General features: G+C 41.6%; 1 protein-coding gene and 1 pseudogene across 11 annotated transcripts in view; both read right to left on the bottom strand.

Annotated features, from left to right (window-relative positions):
* Window positions 1-19821, bottom strand: part of CIT (citron rho-interacting serine/threonine kinase) — a 176460-nt gene that overhangs the window by 110777 nt on the left and 45862 nt on the right. For 10 of the 11 annotated variants that reach the window (XM_061384825.1, XM_061384829.1, XM_061384833.1 and 7 more), the window contains exons 8-9: window positions 17032-17235; window positions 15389-15542 (exon numbers count right to left, since the gene is read on the bottom strand). In XM_061384825.1, coding sequence (XP_061240809.1) covers window positions 15389-15542; window positions 17032-17235 — 358 coding nt within the window. Of the gene's footprint in view, window positions 1-15388; window positions 15543-17031; window positions 17236-19821 lie in introns of those variants that run through there. The other variant, XM_061384836.1, reaches the window with a different exon arrangement.
* Window positions 716-826, bottom strand: LOC133229300 (U2 spliceosomal RNA; annotated as a pseudogene).

Genomic DNA, 19821 nt, shown 5'->3' with positions numbered 1-19821 from the left:
CTAGGAAGTAAATACAAGTGAAATCCTGGCTGGACCTTGAAGGGGGGAAAATCCTGGACTGGCTTGACAGAAGGGATTATGAGAAAGAGTTTGAGAGTGCTGGGCTGGTGTCAGCACCTGAGACTGATACGATCATTTTAACAGTGATGGTTGGTAGAGGTCGATGCTAGGAACCTCTAAAGGACAAGTCTATAATAGTTAACATGACAAATTCTAAGGAAGTGATAACCGAAACAGAGACGACATGGATTAACAGAAGGCATGGCAAAAGTGTGACAACTGATGCAAGAGCAGAAATTTTTAAGAATATCAATGAGTGACTCTTACAAAGAGAACAACTCTAACAGAAAAAGGTTGCAATAGAAAGAAGAGCAAGATTTCCAGTATCAGAGATCTTATAGGAATGAACCAAGAGAATAAATTAGAGGATAGGTAAGAAGAGCTAGCTACTACATACACATAAGTAATTTAGCCCATGAAAACATCTCCTGAAACCTCAGGCAAGCCCCCTTACTGTCACCCCTCTGAGTGGAAAATGGTCAGATGTAACTTGTCCAGATAGCAGAACTGTATACAAAATGTAAAAAGAAGACAAACTGGATCTAGCTTGCAACAGACTTGAGTAGAAAAAGAATTATCTGACATGTCTGGTTCCCCAAACAGTTATAAAGAGACTTTCAGGTAAAGCTGACTTGGCTGGTGATCAGTTTTTACTATGGTGTCTTCAAAGAAAATGAATATGGAAGTTTTAGCATCAGTGAGGTATGCTTTAATGTCGTAAGAACAGATATTACATTTGATCCTAGCCAAAAGGCCAAGAAGTGATGAAGTATGCTTTAACTGATCAGTCTCAAGGATGCTAGGGCTGGGCTGCCCACAGCTACACAGGTTTCCTCTCTGGGGGCAGATACAAGATCTCGATGGAGGTGTGCGCTCTGTCTGAATCTCGCCTTTCTCAAGGGCCATGCTCCTATAGGCTGCTTACTATCAAGTTTTTGGTAAGCAACTTATGTTTTCCCACAAGATTACGCTTTTAGAGACGCCTTCTCTCAATTCTGGACCACACTTCAACCAGCCTTCTAACACTGCAGTGCCACTTTGTTTCCCCCTCCCTCTTGGTCTAGGTAGAGAGCAACCTGTGAAATACCTACACAGGGTGGAAACACTCAAAGAGAATCTTTCCAGACTGTAACTAGTCAAGACTATAATTCTCTGGGTGTGGATACATCCAGTTTGGGGCACAGACTGGAGGCCCCCAGAACATACTTGAACAATAATTCATGAGCTTCCATTTCCTGGAACCTCTGTGCTCTAGACCCCAACAACTTTCCCTTCCAGCACCTTTCCCCTTGAACTACCTAGACCTATGACACATCCAATTAGATACATTCTTTGTTGTCCTCAAGACTTCTGTATTATCTTTTTCTCCAACATTTGGCGGGGGGCGGGGGGAAGAGTTCTTCAACATTTTTTAATGATTTAATAATTTTATTTATTTTTGGCTCTCCTGGGTCTTCATTGCCGCGTGGGTTTTTCTCTAATTGTGGTGAGCAGGGGCTACTCTCTGGCTGCGGTACATGGGCTTCTCATTGTGGTGGCTTCTCTTGCTGCAGAGCACAGGCTCTAGAGCGTGTAGGCTTCAGTAACTGCAGCGTGAGGGCCCAGTAGTTGTGGCTCCTGGGCTTTAGCTGCTCTGTGGCATGTAGGATCTTCCTGGACCAAGGGTCGAACACATGTCTCCTGCATTGGCAGGTGAATTCTTTACCACTGAGCCACCAGAGAAGCCCTATTTTTTAATTTTTAATATGAAATTTTTCATATGTGCAGAAATGGTACAGGAGTACAATGAACTCCTGCACACCTTCAAAAAACATACAGTGTTTTCATTTCATTTCACATACTCTGGTCCCTATTTTATTTGCATGTGTGCTGATTATTAAAAGCAAACCCCAGACATCATATAATTTTGAGACATAAGACCTGGGACCCTTTGCTGCAGTACTTGCACCCAGACAAAAGTCTCAAGTAATAAAATACAAAGAAATTGTAAAGGACTACAAATAACTGCATGCATACACAGTTGGGGCAAATTATTGACAAAAAGATACAAAAAGATCCAAAACCCAGCAGCCACTTAGGAGCAAAAGTAGGGTACTGCACATCCAACTTGCACACGTCACCACCAAAGAGGTGGACAAACCACCTAAGCCACTCCTCCAGCCCGACCCCTGGTCACACCCCTTCCCTCACCCCATACAAGGAACCAGCTCGCTTCCCATCACCCTCAGGGAGCAAGCAAGGGAACCTGCTACTTGTTATCACTCCCTGCTGCTGCCGCAGGAGCCCCACTAAAGCCTTGCCTGAATTTCTTGTCTGGCCTCTTCATCAATTTCTGTTGGTTGAGGAGGCCAAGAACACTGGGTGGTAATAATTTCACCCATAATTACTGCAGCAAATATCCCTAACTCAGGGTTTCTCAACTGTGGCACTATTGACATCGAGATTGGAGAATGCTTTGTTGCAGGGACTGACACGTGATCATAGGGTGTTTAGCAGTGTCTCTGACCTCTACTCACTAGATGCCAATACCACCACAAGTTCTGACAACCGAAAATGCCTCCAGACATTGCTAAATGTTCCCTAGGGGGAGAAACACGACTCTCTAACAGGTGAAGACTTTAAAAAACCATGACCATAATACCTTCATCACATCCAACAAAATTTACAGAAACTCCTTACCATTATCTAATATTATGTTTGTGCTCAATTTGTTACAGCTGTGCCCAAAGTACACTGTCCCCAGTACACTGGGTGCAAGTACTTTTGGAGAAGGAAATGGCACCCCACTCCAGTGTTCTTGCCTGGAGAATCCCAGGGACAGGGGAGCCTGGTGGGCTGCTGTCTATGGGGTCGCACAGAGTTGGACACAACTGAAGCAACTTAGCAGCAGCAGCAGCAGCAAAGTATCTCTTTACATTTGATTTGTTTGAATCAATATCCAACCAAAGTTCAGACACTGATTTGGTTGGTATGCCTCAATCTATAAACACTGACCTTTTTTTTCTTTAATGGCATTTATTGGTTTAAGAAACTGAATCACAAGATCCCTGTAGAAATCTCACAATCTGGACTTGGTGGTTGTATCCTTGTGACATCATTTAACATGTTTCTCTATGCCCATTTTTCCTGGAAGTGCTAAAAAAGTGTTACTTCTCAGTTATATCTGACTCTTTGCAACCCCGTGGACCTGCCAGGCTCCTCTGTCCATGGAATTCTCCAGGAAAGAATACTGGAGTGGTTTGCCATTCCCTTCTCCAGGGAATCATTCCAACCTAGGATCTAACCCAGGTTTCCAGCATTGCAGGCATATTACCATCTAAGCCACCAGGGAAGCGACTTCCGTTTCCTAGAAGCTGGAAGTTAAATCCAGGGCCACAGGCACACTCATACTCAATTTCACTTGGAGAGAATATTCCCCAGGATGTGTTGTCTACTTACTAGCCCATGACATTAAAGGGCACACAATGTCTGCTTATCTTTCTTTGTGTGATGTTAAGAATGATCCACGTGGTCCAGTGAGATCAGCCTCGTCCCTCCCCATGACCTTCTCTCTCATCTTTCACTTCATGTCTCAGCAGCCATGGATGATCTTTGCCTAGAATCATTAAGTCATTAAGAGTTGAAAAATGGTGTTTTTCTAAGTTCATCATTCCTTCTACATTTACTAGCACATCAACAATTTGGTAATTCTGGAATACAGTTCAAACAGGAAGGCAGGATAAACGCTAAGTTCATTCCCTAAGTGTGTGTTCAGTTGTTTAATGGTGTCCAACTCCTTGTGACCTCATGGACTATACCCTGCCAGGCTCCTCTGTCCACAGGATTCTCCAGGCAAGAATACTGGAGTGGGTTGCCACTTCCTACTCCAGGGAATCTTCCCAACCCAGGGATCAAAGCCGAGTCTCTTGCGTCTCCTGCACTGGCTGCTGCTAAGTCACTTCAGTCGTGTCCGACTCCGTGCAACCCCATAGACGGCAGCCCACCAGGCTCCATCGTCTCCAGGATTCTCCAGGCAAGAACACTGGAGTGGGTTGCCATTTCCTTCTCCAATGCATGAAAGTGAAAAGTGAAAGTGAAGTTGCTTAGTCATGACCGACCCTCAGTGACCCCATGGACTGCAGCCTACCACGCTCCTCCGTCCATGGGATTTTCCAGGCAAGAGTACTGGAGTGGGGTGCCCTTGCCTGCACTGGCAGGTGGATTCCTCACCACTGCGCCACCTGGGAAGCCCATCTTTCCCTATACTTAGCAACATTCAGAGTTGGGGTGGGGGGCGGGGTGTGCCTCAGCAACTGCCAGAAGTGACAAATAAGATTTTTTTCAGTTGCCAGTATGAACTCATGAATGGACGTGTTTCAAGACACTGTAGTCTTTTTGATGCTTATTATTATCCCATTTTAAGCCAGGAGAAGCCCCTCTACCAGATATTCTTGCCAGAAAAGTCTGCTACTTTCCAGTTTATGGGGGATGGAAAAACACCACCCACCATCAGCCCTATGGAAGAAGCAAAGAGACAAATGTGTTCCTTTATTTTGGTTCCTGTGTGGGTATCAGTTCTTTGTGTGTATCCTTGTTAGTCAGAATTTTGAAGGACATCCCCAGGAATCAAAGAGTCGGTCATACTTCTTTTCTGAAGTGAAGACACTGAAAATCATTTCCAAACCCTCAGAGATCACGAGCCACCTGGACCTCCTACTCTGTGTCCTTCAGCTCTGATCTCTTTTGACTCCTGCCAACTGCCCTCTTTAGTGCTATCTGAACTTTGCCCTTGGAAAATGAGCGTAAATGCAATTGCCACACTTCATAGAACTGACTGCAAAGTTGACTGATGAATAGAGTCCCAGATGTTTAATATAATTTTGAATCTTTGGCCAAATCATTTCCATGTTTGCTGGAAAATCTTCCAAGCAAGTAAGAAATGAAGAGTTCAGGACTCCAATTTATGGGCTCTCTAACAAATCTATTCCCCTTTTCTCATCTTCTCCCAGGAAAGGCATGAATTTGCCTCATTTAGAAATGACTTTCTGAATGGAGATTCAGCACTGCAGCATTGGCTTACACTAAGAGGCGCCGTAAGAAGTGGTCACAGGGAAATCCCCAGGGCCACCACATCACAAGGGGTCTCATTTTGGGGAACCCCATTTTGAAACTCCTCAGGACTCAGTACCAGAAAACTGAGTCTTCTCTGAACATATTATTCTGGATTTTTCTTCTCACAGGACAGAGCCTCTTACAACTGTCCATATTCTCATTTTACTTTGGCCACTAGGAGGCTAAGGATCCCAAATCCACCCCTGGCTGGCAATTTAACCAGAGCTTATTGGTTTTTACCATTAACCCTGCCTCTATTTCCCTACTTTGACATGCCCTTTATCCAGATTTCTCATTTATTTTTATCAGTTTAGTATTGCAATTATCTCTAAAGTAAGCCATCTTGATTTATCTTGAAATAAAGTAGAATATTACACATATATTTTTAATATCTCTAGAGGTAGCTTCTAAATTCAAACTAGAGGGGGGAGACCCTATAACCTTAATCCATATGAGTTTAGCTTTTTCTTTTTTGGCCACAAAGAATGGCTTGCAGCATCTTACTTCCTTGACCAGGGATTAAACACAGGACCCAGCAGTGAAAGTAGAGTACTAACCACTGGACCATCAGCAAATTCCCTGCACTTAGCTCTTTTTAGCCTATTTTCTCCTATGAATAGCTTATTCTTAAAAAAAAAAAAAAAAAAAAATCCCCAAGACATATAAATACTCACCTGTAAGAGCTACTGACCACGTGTCTCAGTTACTGCTTTTTGAAGTTTTAGCAGGTGTTGCCCACATACTCCTAGTCTAGGAGGCTGAGTTCCTGCCATCACTATACCATCCCCCTGCCCTTCTACTCTCTCTCTCATGATGATCACCTAAACACCCCCAGTTCCCCTTCCTCATTTCCTCCAGCCCCTAAGTGATTGGGTGGCTATCTAACAGAGAGACATACTTAAAGGCCAACCAAGATAATGGAGAAACACACGGCTAATGGAGAAACTAAGAAGAGGTGGCAAGAATACACAGAAGAACTGTACAAAAAAGATCTTCATAACCCAGATAATCACGATGGTGTGATCACTCACCTAGAGTCAGACATCCTGGAATGTGAAGTCAAGTGGGCCTTAGAAAGCATCACTATGAACGAAGCTAGTGGAGGTGATGGAATTCCAGTTGAGCTCTTTCAAATCCTCAAAGATGATGCTGTGAAAGTGCTGCACTCAATATGCCAGCAAATTTGGAAAACTCAGCAGTGGCCACAGGACTGGAAAAGGTCAGTTTTCATTCCAATCCCAAAGAAAGGCACTGTCAAAGAATGCTCGAACTACCGCACAATTGCACTCATCTCACACGCTAGTAAAGTAATGCTCAAAAATCTCCAAGCCAGGCTTCAGCAATATGTGAACCGTGAACTTCCAGATGTTCAAGCTGGATTTAGAAAAGGCAGAGGAGCCAGAGATCAAATTGCCAAATCCTCTGGATCATCAAAAAAGCAAGAGAGTTCCAGAAAAACATCTATTTCTGCTTTCTTGACTACGCCAAAGCCTTTGACTGTGTGGATCACAATAAACTGTGGAAAACTCTTCAAGAGATGGGAATACCAGACCACCTGACCTGCCTCTTGAGAAACCTGTATGCAGGTCAGGAAGCAACAGTTAGAACTGGACATGGAACAACAGACTGGTTCCAAATAGGAAAAGGAGTACATCAAGGCTGTATATTGTCACTCTGCTTATTTAACTTATATGCAGAGTACATCATGAGAAACGTTGGACTGGAAGAAGCACAAGCTAGAATCAAGATTGCCGGGAGAAATATCAATAACCTCAGATATGCAGATGACACCACCCTTATGGCAGAAAGTGAAGAGGAACTAAAAAGCCTCTTGATAAAAGTGAAAGCGGAGAGTGAAAAAGTTGGCTTAAAGCTCAACATTCAGAAAACGAAGATCATGGCATCTGGTCCCATCACTTCATGGCAAATAGATGGGGAAACAGTGGAAACAGTGTCAGACTTTATTTTGGGGGGCTCCAAAATCACTGCGGATGGTGACTGCAGCCATGAAATTAAAAGACTCTTACTCCTTGGAAGGAAAGTTATGATCAACCTAGATAGCATATTCAAAAGCAGAGATATTACTTTGCCAACAAAGCTCTGTCTAGTCAAGGCTATGGTTTTTCCAGTAGTCATGTATGGATGTGAGAGTTGGATGGTGAAGAAAGCTGAGCGCCGAAGAACTGATGCTTCTGAACTGTGGTGTTGGAGAAGGCTCTTGAGAGTCCCTTGGACTGCAAGGAGATCCAACCAGTCCATCCTAAAGGAGATCGGCCCTGGGTGTTCATTGGAAGGACTGATGTTGAAGCTGAAACTCCAGTACTTTGGCCACCTCATGCAAAGAGTTGACTCACTGGAAAAGACCCTGATGCTGGGAAGGGCTGGGGGCAGGAGGAGAAGGGGACGACAGAGGATGCGATGGCTGGATGGCATCACCGACTCAATGGACATGGGTTTGGGTAGACTCTGGGAGTTGGTGATGGACAGGGAGGCCTGGTGTGCTGTGATTCATGCGGTCCCAAAGTCGGACAAGACTGAGTGACTGAACTGAACTGAATGGAGAAACGCACAGATACTGTCCTCCACAAACTAGCTTCAAAAACAAAATCTGGCCAAATACCTGATTAGATGATAAAAAAAACTCCAAACAAGCAGACTTTTAAAATACACACACAAACATACAAGTTCCTGACATAATGTTATTCTAAAAGCAGAAGACCAAAATAAATAAATGAAATATTCATGTCAAAATCATAAGGGGTGTTCTTTTGAGAAGAGAGAACCGCTCATCAGAAATTAATGTCAGGACAGCTTGAATTCAAAGCATCAGCACAGTGGGATTGTACAAAGCCTTCTTCTTCATTTTTTTTCAACAATGCAGGAAAACAGCCTGACAATAAAAATTCCTGAATTCTTAGGAGGCGGTACAACAATGCAGTTAAGAGTGCAGACAATACTGCTGTTTGTATTAGTACAGAATATTCTGGAAAGTTATACAAGAAACTGATAATAATGGTTCACTTTAGAGAGAGGCACTGGGCATGGAGAGGGTAGGTGACTTTGTTAATTGTTTAACCTTTTGCGTTGCTTGAATTTTTTTTAATCATGTATTTTTTCAAGTAAATTTTTTAAAAGTAAAGTGATCTGGGGTCAGGGAAACCCTAGTTAGACTCTTGTCACTGCCAACTACTAGTTCCATGACCTTTACCAAGAGGCTTCATCTCTTTAGGCCTCAGTATTCTCATCTGTACTGTGGGACCAAATATAGTACCGGCCTCACAGAAATTTTAGGAGGACAATAATATGCATTAGCATGCCTTACAGGGCCCCTAGGTATAGTAGGTGCTCAATAAAGGGTTATAAAACACACCTAAAAAGTATTGATAAAGGAAACAATCCATCCTTAAAACTAAATAGTTATGCCCATTATCTTGTAAATAACCTATAAAGGAATACAATCTGCAAAAATACTGAATCACTATGCTGTACACCTGAAACCAACACAATATGATGCAGACCAACTATAAGAAAAAAAAGTGAATACAAGACAACAGTAATGCAGAAAGCGGCGGGGGATGTAGAAGGTATACAAATGCCTTTATTACAACTATCTATTTGCCATCAGCAGGAAGAGATTACGTTAAACCACCATCTTGAAAAATACGAAAGATATAAAGTCCATCTGAAAGAAAAGCTTTAAATTTCTCAAAAGCAGAGCCTAAAATCCTGTGTTTCCAAGCAGTTCCATCTGCCTGGGAAAGTTCTTAGCCAAAAAGCAGCCTCCCCTTACCCTCAGCCCAGAGGACAAAGCATGGAGCACTGTGCCAAGATGAGCAAGAAACTAAGGCTGACAGATCTCATTTTCTCCTCTCGCAGAGCTTCACAGATGCTACACACAGGAATCTTATTTCTCAGGATCTTACTGAAGTGCAGTTTCTGACTCAGCAGGTCTGGGGTGGAGGGGAGTCTGAGTGTCTGCAACTCTAACAAGCTCCCAGATGATGTCGGCGATGATGATGCTGCTACTGGTCCACGGACCACACTCAACACAGCAGGGTCCCCCTGACCCCAGGCTACAGTTCCACTGCAGGTTAGCAATGGCAGTCTTGAGTGACTCTATTTACTGTGATATTCTCTCCCCTGGTAACAATCTGACCAATTCTTCTAAAACAATGGTTCTCTCCTGGGAGCAGTTGTACCGCTCCCCCACCCCCCAACAAGGGACACTGGGCAAATGTCTGGAGACGTGTTGGGCTATCACAAGACGCAGAGAGCTACTGGAATCTACGGGTAAACCCCAGGGGTGCTGCTTAACATTCTGCAATTCACGTAACAGTCCCCGAACAAATAATTATCTATTCCTAAAATAACAGTGCTGAGGCTAAGAAACCACATAACCTCAAATAAACAGAAAACATGAATCAAGTGCTCTCAATTCACCTGGAGACTACAAATCGTAATTTTAGAACTGGGTCATCGATCCAACATGGTCCTTTCCCAGGCTAGATCTGAGGCAAGGGGTGGGGCAGTGGTGGTAATAAATTCGCAGAAAGAACAGGATGCTCTATGTAGGCAAGGGGTCACTGGGTCACAGTCTACATTTTGTTTAAGATCAAGTATATGTGGTTCAGTAAGCCAGTGGGTGACCTACTAAGCATTAAAAGCATTCTACCCATTTTTTTTTTTTGGCCACGCCATGCAGCTTGTAGGATCTTAGTTCCCCGACTAGGGACTGAACCCAGGCCCTCAGCAGTGAAAGCACAGAGTCCTAACCACTGGACTGCCAGGAAATTCCCAAACTTTCTACCATTTTGAGGAATGGAAATTTAAACAGGACTACAGCTCTATTTAAGGGAACTATAATTTAGACTGTAAGTTCACTGAAGGCAGGGCTGTATCCAGATTTGTTCATCCACAGAGCTACAGCACCTAACATACAGCACACAGCACTCAAATATCATGATGAATCCTGTAGATTCAAAACTACTACAAATTCCAAATGTGCTTGAACAGACACAGAGACTAAACAGGGGTACTATTTGTCATCACCATAACATTAATAACTATCTATCATAGAGCATGCATGGTATTGCATAAAGTAGAAAGGATTCTAGAATCACCCAGACCTCAACTCGAATCCAGACCCTCTCTCTCACTTGCTATATGACCTGGGACAAGTTACCACTGTGTCCATATCTGTAGAATGGGTACAATAATCCTTTTCTTTGAACTGTTTTGAAGTAACATAGTGTAATATATACTTAAATACTTGGTAGTTGGCACAGAACAGTTGCTACTTAACCAGTATTTCCTATCAGATTACAGGACTGGAGTAAAATACCCAGTGAAGTCTCATGATGCTGATTTCTATACACAAAAACATTTAAGAATTTCCTACCCAAGGATAGGAAGCTTTAGAATCCTTTTCCTTTAAACCAAAGGCCTTATCCCTTAGGCTTATGGAGTAATCAAAGGATTGTACACCTCCAACTTTGCAATGGCCATTAGGGGCCAGGTAGTGAATAATGATCAACAACGAAGGAGACCTCTTTGTCAGGGGACTATCTCAGGGCTGATCAGCATTGGACCACCACTGAGTCACTACTGGATGGAAATGAAATGTACTTGTGTGACAAATGCTAAGAACCTGGAAACTCAAAAGTAATTCTACAAGAACTGTGCCTTTCTGAGAAGAGTAAAATGAAGATGACTCAAAAGAAGAAGCCTGTGTCATAATCAACAGATAAAAACAAGTTATCTAGAGCATTAGCTATAGAGGTTCTAGGAAACGATCCAGAGTCAACACTCTCATTATGCATTTCTCACTGTTGAGTCGTGGTGGATTTGGATGAAAGGTGCAAGTGTGCTGGTTCTATTTACATCACTATGTCTCTGGGGGAAGATATTAAAAAGATGTGAGTAGAAGGGCACACTGGACAGTACAACTCTGCCATTGACGGAGCAGGTGCCTGATGTTGGGAAAGGTAGGCATAACCCCAAAGGCATGACAGAGGGGGACTGATTGGCTTCAGCTTTCCGGAAGCCCAGAAAATCAGGCAGAGGGCACAATCAGACTCCTGCCCAATATCTGAAACTTCACTGGAATTGCACAGCCCAGGGCAGTTAACTAGGATACTTAAGAAGCCCAATACTGAAACTTGGAAAGCAGCCTTGAAATAAGAAGCAGTAGCTAAAAACTCAACTTTACATCTGATCACGTGAGGCAGGGAGTGACACATCAGGGCAGCAGATGCACAGTGGCCCGTGAGTGTGGCAGAGCGCTCTTGACTTGCCAGGAGAACAAACATCCCAGAACTAGGTCAGAGTCTTGGTTCGCGCATTGGTGCCCACAGCAACTCCAAGGGGTAGGTCCTAAATGCTCCAAAAGACTAACTGCTCGATCTGACCTCAGGGGTCAAAACTGCTCGATCTGACCTCCGGGGTCAAAGCCAAGGCCTGGCCTAGTTTCTCCCGGTAACCACTCCCAATTCTGTCACTCATCCATTTGCCCAGATCCTTCTTAAACTGCATTTATATATCCTGCCTGGACCACCTCTTAAGATAATGAGTTTTAGAAGATTATTACCTGCTGTGTTAAGCATTACTTCCTTTCCTTGGTTATAATACGAAAAAGAGGAATTGAGGGTGAACTAGCAGAAAAGCTAATGTTTCTTTCATCAAAGGACAATCTCCTGTGTGGAAAGTGGAAATATTCAACAGCCTGGAACCACAAAGCATTTGAGCAGCAACCAGGAACTCAGGAAACCTAATGACTTCAAGTGCTTTGGTTGATGAGAGTCACTCAATGTGTGTTTATGAAAAATGGGACTGGACAAAGGCATAATTTGTGTTAGAACTACCTAGTTAGGAAATAGCTCAAATGTCATGCAGTCCAGCAATGTTTTCAGTCACAAACCCTCAGCTGATTACAAATACCCAAGGAACGAAGGTTGGTGAAAAACAGGAAAATCTGCTAGGAGACACTGCAATTAATACCACAGCTCTCTGCATAGTCAGGGGTGCCTGAGAACTACCAGGAAAAGGCCCTATCAATCCTCAGAGGGCATGGCGATCCCACTCACTGGCCGAGCTACACTAAGTGCCTCAGCCGGGATAAGTGCCATCAGCCACAAGCACTCTAATTGCAATATAGTGCCCTGGATGGATTTCTGGAACAGAAAAAGGGGCATGAGTGAGGAAGCTGGTGAAACTGGAGTAAGTCTGAAGTTTAATTAATCGTATAATCTTATTTTGACAAATGTGACGTTGTTATGTAGGATGTTATCATTAGGGGAAACTGGAAGAAGGCTATGTGGGAACTCTACTATCTTTGCAATTTTTCTATAAATGTGATATTATTCCAAAGTAATAGGGCTGTTAAAATTACTCGAAGTTCCTTTAAGGCAAATGTGTTTTATGACTCTTCAGAACCACTATGCTGGGAGTTAGAAAATAAAAACCATCAAGAGTTTCTGTCAGAATTTTAGAATCAGGATTCAGGGCAAAGGACATGAAAATACATTTCTCTGAAGAAGACATATAGCAATAACCAACAGGTGTATGAAAAGGTGCTCAGTACCACTAATCATCTGGGAAAGGCAAATCAGAACCACCAATGAGCTATCACTTCATGCCTGTTAGACTGGCTATCATCAAAAAGATAAGAGGTAATCAGCATTGGTGGAGATGTGCAGAAAAGGGACTCCATGAACACTGTTGGTAGGAAGATAAATTGGTGCAGCCACTATGGAAACAGTATAAAGGATGCTCAAAAAAAATTAAAAATAGAAATTCTTTGTGATCCAGGAATCCCTCTTCTGGGTATACAGAAGAAAATAAAATCAGCACCTCAAAGAGCTATCTGTGCTCTCACATTCATGGCAGCATTATCCACAGTAGCCAAGATAACGGCAATAACCTAAGTGTCCATCAATGGACAAATGGATATTTAAATAGGTGTGAAGGAATATTACTCAGCCTTTAAAAATAAAAAGAAGGAAATCCTGCCATTTTCAAAAACATGGATGAACCTGGAAGTCATGATGCAAAGGGAACTATGACAGGCACAAAAAGAAAACGACTACGTGATCTTACTCATACATGGAATCTAAAAAAGTTGAATACACAGAAGCACAGAGTAGAAAAACAGTCACCATAAGTGGAGAGTTGGGGGAAATGAGAACATGTACAAAGTTGGAGTAATGTAGGATGAACAAGTCCCAGAGACCTAATGTGTTAATACAGTGTGATGACCATACTTAAGAATACTGTATTGAATACTGAAACTTTGTTAACAGAGTAGATTTTAGATGTTCTCATGAAAGGAAGGGAGAGAGAGAGACAAAAGGAAGACAGGAAAGAAGAGGAAGAGGGAGGCAGGAAAGGAGGGAGCAAACTGTGAGCAGATGAATGTGTTAACTAGCGTGACTGTAGTAACCATTCCACTGTGTGGATGTAAATCAAATTTTTTACATTGTCTGTCTCACATATATACAATTTTTATTTTTAAAAATATATTTAAAAAAAGAATCAGGATTCAGCTGGGTGAGAATTCTCTCATATGAACTCTTTATGGGAAAGTGAGAAACATGTTAAAGATGAGGAAAAACTAAGCAGATATTTATTAGGATATGGAAATATTAAGCAGAGTCACAGAAGACACAGTGAGTCTTCTCACGTGAAGAGGAGGCAACAAGTGCTAAGATGGTTAAGTGTACAGTGACCTATCCCAGAATCATCTCATCCCAACGACAACCATGACTTCCCACAAGACAGACTTTGTGATGCACAGCAGGGGCCCCACAGCAGGGGCCAACACATATCCTCTCCGGGCACTGTGTACTTTACAGAACGGTACTTAGCCTCAGAAGCCCAACAAGCCTAAAACGTATAAACAGCCTGAGAAGAAAAGACTAGAACAAAATATGGGAATTCTAATACAATACCAAAACATCAGCAAGGTTTACCAGAATACAAAATAAAGTTACCTGGGTAATCAATCACCATTTGCTGACTTACTTGGGTGAAGACCACTGGCAAAGACAAGAATAAGAAAATGAGCTGCTTATTTAAGATCGGAGATAAAAAAGGTAAGGCAAGAAAAGATTAAGTATTTGGGTGGCAACAAGAAACAACTGTATCAAATCTTTCCAAAAGCAAAAAAGAAAGACTGCACTGAAAATATACTGCCGATTAAAAGCCCTGAATCGTGGAGATTTGGGGGTTGATGCCTAAAAGACTTGAAAAATATAGTAACGTGGCTACCAGAAGAGAAAAAAAAAGTTGCCACGAGAGATTTACAGAAATATGGCCTACTTACATATTTTTGCAGAGGGTTAGAGAAACCATCGAAATGGCTTTCAACTGGACAATAATGGCTCTTAACCCAACTCCTATATTTCAGCCGAAGGTTCAGAAGGTTACAGTTACAACCCAGCTCCAACTAGAAGCCTGGTTTTGACACCTAGAAATGGATTCCATTTCCCTGCCTCCCCCATCACCAAAAATCAGACACTCAACCGGGCCAATGGCTTTCCTACAGGCTCTGATCTGTGCTAATCACTGAGTCGGATTATAGATCGCATTCAATCAACACATCCAAGCATAAAAAGGTTGAAAAAAAAAAGACCAACTTGTAAAACATCAAGTATTTTGGACTTGTAGATAATAAATCAGGTCTTTGTTTTTAATGAATTCAGTTTGCACTAATTGATAACAAAGTGATGTATGAATGAATCCACTGTGCATATGCATCATACACGCTTGTGAGCAAAGACAAACATTTTAGAGGGAAACAAGCAAACACAGCAAGGCATTTATGGCTTTAGGGCAGGCTTGGCCATTAGCAGAGCAATGCTGGCACTCTGCCTAATCTCTGAGTCTTTTTCCTAATCTTGTGAACAAAATAGCCAGGTCCACTCTTCCTCTGGGAAGAAATTCTGTCAAACCAAGTGACAACCTTCAGATTCCATCAATCTGTACCTCTAATGTACTGAGGGATAATACTCCAAAGGCCACATAAACAGAGTTTGATTAATGATCCAGTTCTGCACAAATGATGTTAAAGTAGAAATATTACTCAAGACAGCTACATCATTACCCCTTTCCATTCCTATAGATAATTAAAACCTTTACTTATATGATTTATACCAGCTTCTGGGAGGCAGAATAATTTCAGATCACTCTTAAGTGTTTCTTAATCCCAACACCAGAACTGAAGGAACACAATTCTACTTACAGTTACGAATGTTACTCCAGTCGATTTTGGAGAAGAAAGGATGACAGCAAAGGCCCTCAAACTTCAGTCTCTCTTGCTGGCCACACAACAAACTCTGGATTAGATCAAGCAATTCACTGCTAACTTTGGGGTCATCTGGAAACTTCAAGAACCGCTATTTCAAAAAAAAAATTTTTTTAATGAAATATTCCCTTAGCAAATCAGCTTCTCGTATCTCAAAGTTAAAAAAGTAGTTCTCAAATAAATAAAACAAAAAAGTAGTTCTCATATATTCAAGTTTCTTTTTTTTTTTAAGAAGGAAGTTTTATGTCCTCTTAACTTTGGACTAAAGGCATGTTCCCAAAGAAGATGTGTTCTCTTCACATCAATAGGCCTAGCTCCCTTGCAAGGGTTCAATACCCTTCATGACTTGATCTCTGTACCCTCTTCCGTCTCACCTAGCTACACTCCCCACCTCACTCTTTGCCATCCAACAATGATATACTGTTTAAAGCTGCCTGAACAAATCACTCTGTTCTCTATGCTCAGAAGGCCTACCCCAACCCGTGCCCCTCCTTCCCTCCCTCCCTCCCACCTCCCTCTTCCACTCCATCACTCCCTCTGCGTGCTCCCCCTGTACTCTGCTTTTGCACATACACACTGTATTTTGATTTCCATGTGATAATGGAGAAAGAAGGCCAAGAGTGCCTTTCTCCTTGCCCATCACTGCAAACTTGGTACCTAACAGTGCCAAGGGCGAGTTACTCATTACTGAATGAATGGATGGAAATGAAGGAAACAGGTGAGACTTAAACGTCATCTCGGGGGAAATTTTAACTCAGGAGGAGACACAAGAATAGCAAGAAATATATGTATGTATTAAGGATACAAAAAGTATATTTTATATAGAAAAATATGTACTAAGCATCCCTGGAAGAAATTGGATGATACACAAAAATCTGTGAAATAAACTCTCTTTTTCCTTTTTGTTGAAACTAAAACATAGATATTTGTCATATCCTTAAGAAACAGGCTAATATAATGACAAATATAGTTTCTATACGATAGCTTTAATTCTACTTTATGTGTTTATTAGTATTTCTATCCATGTCTCTGAATTTTAACCATATTTGACAGCTGGTGGCACTAACAAACAGTATAGCATACCAAGAGCATCTATTTCAAAGCTAGACTGCCTGTGCTATTTTGGGCAAGTTATTTAACCACTCTGTGCTTTGGTTTCCTCATCTGTAAAATGAAAATAATAACAATAATACAATCTACCTCACAGGATTGCTTGAGGATTAGCCAAATTAATGAACTATATTTCATAAATCCTATGACCCCCATTTTACTCACATTTAACATCACTGTAATCAAAACATTTTATAATCAATAAAATATCCTACATTAATTGGCAGCAGTTTTTCCTTTTTAATGATACCTAAAATGATGACATAGACTTAAAATTACTGGCACCTGAGAGTCAATATAATACAATTAACAAAGCATTTAGAATTTCTTTTGGCACAGAGTAAGTGCTATATAAAGTATTTGCTATTGTTATTATCTGGAACTTCTGGTTTACATTATAAATGTTCATTCACACCATTTTAAAATGACATTTCTCAATATTACCTCAGAATCTAATAAGGGCTCTTTACCTGGAAATTCATGATGTTATTGAAGGTTTTGGCTGAGGTTCCTTCAGTGAATGGGCATCTTCCATAAACCATCTCATAAGCAATAACTCCCACTGACCACCAATCACAGTCTAGGCTATAGGCACCTTTTCCATCCCCATTCATCACGGTCAACACTTCAGGGGCCATGTAATCTGGAGTACCAACCGGGAGTTTGGCATTTACCTGGAAACCCACAAATAAAATGAACACAGCAAATTTTCAATTATCCTCAAATAGATTGCCAGCAGCCACAATTCAGACATAAGCTGATTTGCCTCTGATTACTATTCTCCCAGGCACTTGAACCTTCTGTCAAGTGGCACAGCATCAGGAAATGCAAATGAGTCACTCACTTAAAAAAAAAAAAAAAAAAGCACATAATGTAATCCAAAGGCAAAGGGGCCAGGGTTGCTGATGATATACACTATTTGATTACACAAATGAGAGTTGGGTACATACCTGGAAAGGAAGATGCCTTTCCTGATACTTCTTATTGATACAACACAACTTCTCTTACTTAGGGAAACAGTAAAATGATAATAACATCTAAAGATGAATCTAAAAGATCAATCTACCCTGTACTGGAAAACTGGCAGCTAGCTGGCAATACAATATCATAACATGTGTTCTATCTCAAGTTCAAATATTTGGAATCAATATTCCTATTCGGCGCACCCACAAGGCAATATACGATAAATAACTTCCACCAGAGGTCAAATGTTATTAATGAGTTCATTTTCCTCACTCCCAACTCCTGCTCCTCTGATTCTCTCCCCACTGTTCAGAAACACGGAGCCCTCCAATCCTATGGCACTCAAGCACATGACCTTGACAAAGAAATATCAGGGCAATGTAGCTTTGTCTCTTTATAAAGCTAAACACATTCCATTTAAGGAGCTGTCCTTATTTCTGAGAATTTGTCCTTCTGACTGGTTTATTGTTTAAACATCCTTTGTTTCTTGAAATGATGCTGATGAAAAGGTATGTTTTCTATCTCTCACTCCCACTCCTTCCTAGGCAACCTAGTAAGCTGGCAACCTTTGGGTCTTCAAAATTGTCTTGAAGTTTTATTGAGCCACGAAATCTGAAGTTGAAAGATCACCTCTCTAACCTTCTTCCCTGTTGAACGAGAGGGCCTGATACTGATCACATACTAGGTTGACCAGCTGCCCAATAACCCTATATCTAAAAAGGATCCTCTCATATCAGTAGTTACAAGGTACAAAAGAACTCTCCCCCCATTAAAGGGTATTCAGTGCCCCTATTTGAGCTAAGAGATTCTATAGGTGTGACCACACATCTTTAAGGCTGGGCTTTGTATCAAGAAAATCAATTTGCTTTGCTTTGATGTGAATAGAGATTGAGAGGAAGTCAATGTTTAGAGAAAATGTTAGGAATCTCCTTTAACCAGTGATGAAGCCCCAAGCTCTTCCAGCCTGAAACTTTAATCCTGCCCATTCCCAAAGACCCATTGTTAGAGAAAACAAATTCATTCTTCCTACTCTCTCTCTTTTCACCCCTTCCCTCAGGCCCACCACAGGTTTGTTTCAAACCCTAAACCCAGAGAACAGTGTGATATTGTTGTTCTTGAACCAGTCAGCCATTGGGCAATAGCACTTCCATTACAAACACACACTTGGGAAAACTAAATGGTCACACGACCCAAGAAACTCACAGGCCTGTGCTGACAGACCAAAGTGAGGAGAAAGGAGAAAACATTTGGTCTAAGACAGGACAACTTAAGCTTGAGCAACTGTAAGTAGCTTCAGTCAAAAGGCAACCTTGATGTCAGGAAGCCTGAGTCAAGACTTCTGTCTTTTAATGTGTGTGTAACAGAATGATCTCTGTTCATTTCCAAGGCAAACCATTCAATATCACAGTATTCCAAGTCTATGCCCCAACCAGTAACGCTGAAGAAGCTGAAGTCGAACAGTTCTATGAAGACCTACAAGACCTTCTAGAATGAACATCCAAAAAAGATGTCATTTTCATTACAGGGGACTGGAATGCCAAAGTAGGAAGTCAAGAAATACCTGGAGTAACAGGCAAATTTGGACTTGGAGTACAGAATGAAGCAGGGGAAAGGCGGAGTTCTGCCAAGAGAACGCACTGGTCATAGCAAACAACCTCTTCCAACAACACAAGAGAAGACTATACATGCACATCACCAGATGGTCAACACCAAAATCAGATTGATTATATTCTTTGCAGCCAAAGATGGAGAAGCTCTATACAGTCAGCAGAAACAAGACCAGGAGCTGACTGTGGCTCAGTTCATGAACTCCTTATTGCCAAATTCAGACTTAAATTGAAGAAAGTAGGGAAAACCACTAGACCATTCAGGTATGACCTAAATCAAATCCCTTATGACTATACAGTAGAAGTGAGAAATAGATTTAAGGGACTAGATCTGATAGACAGAGTGCCTGATGAACTATGGACAGAGATCCATGACATTGTACAGGAGGCAGAAATCAAGACCATCCCCAAGAAAAACAAATGCAAAAAAGTAAAATGGCTGTCTGGGGAGGCCTTACAAATAGCTGTGAAAAGAAAGGAAGCGAAAAGCAAAGGAGAAAATGAAAGGTATACCCATTTGAATGCAGAGTTCCAAAGAATATCAAGGAGAGATAAGAAAGCCTTCCTTAGCGAGCAATGCAAAGAAATAGAGGAAAACAACAGAATGGGAAAGACTAGAGATCTCTTCAAGAAAATTAGATACCAAGGAAACATTTCATGCAAAGATGGGCTCAATAAAGGACAGAAATG

The sequence above is a fragment of the Bos javanicus genome, chromosome 17, assembly GCF_032452875.1.
Source record: "Bos javanicus breed banteng chromosome 17, ARS-OSU_banteng_1.0, whole genome shotgun sequence".
In the NCBI taxonomy this organism is placed as follows: domain Eukaryota; kingdom Metazoa; phylum Chordata; class Mammalia; order Artiodactyla; family Bovidae; genus Bos; species Bos javanicus.
The sequence above is the reverse complement of the archived record's forward strand: the minus strand, read 5'-3'. Positions and strand labels throughout refer to the sequence as shown.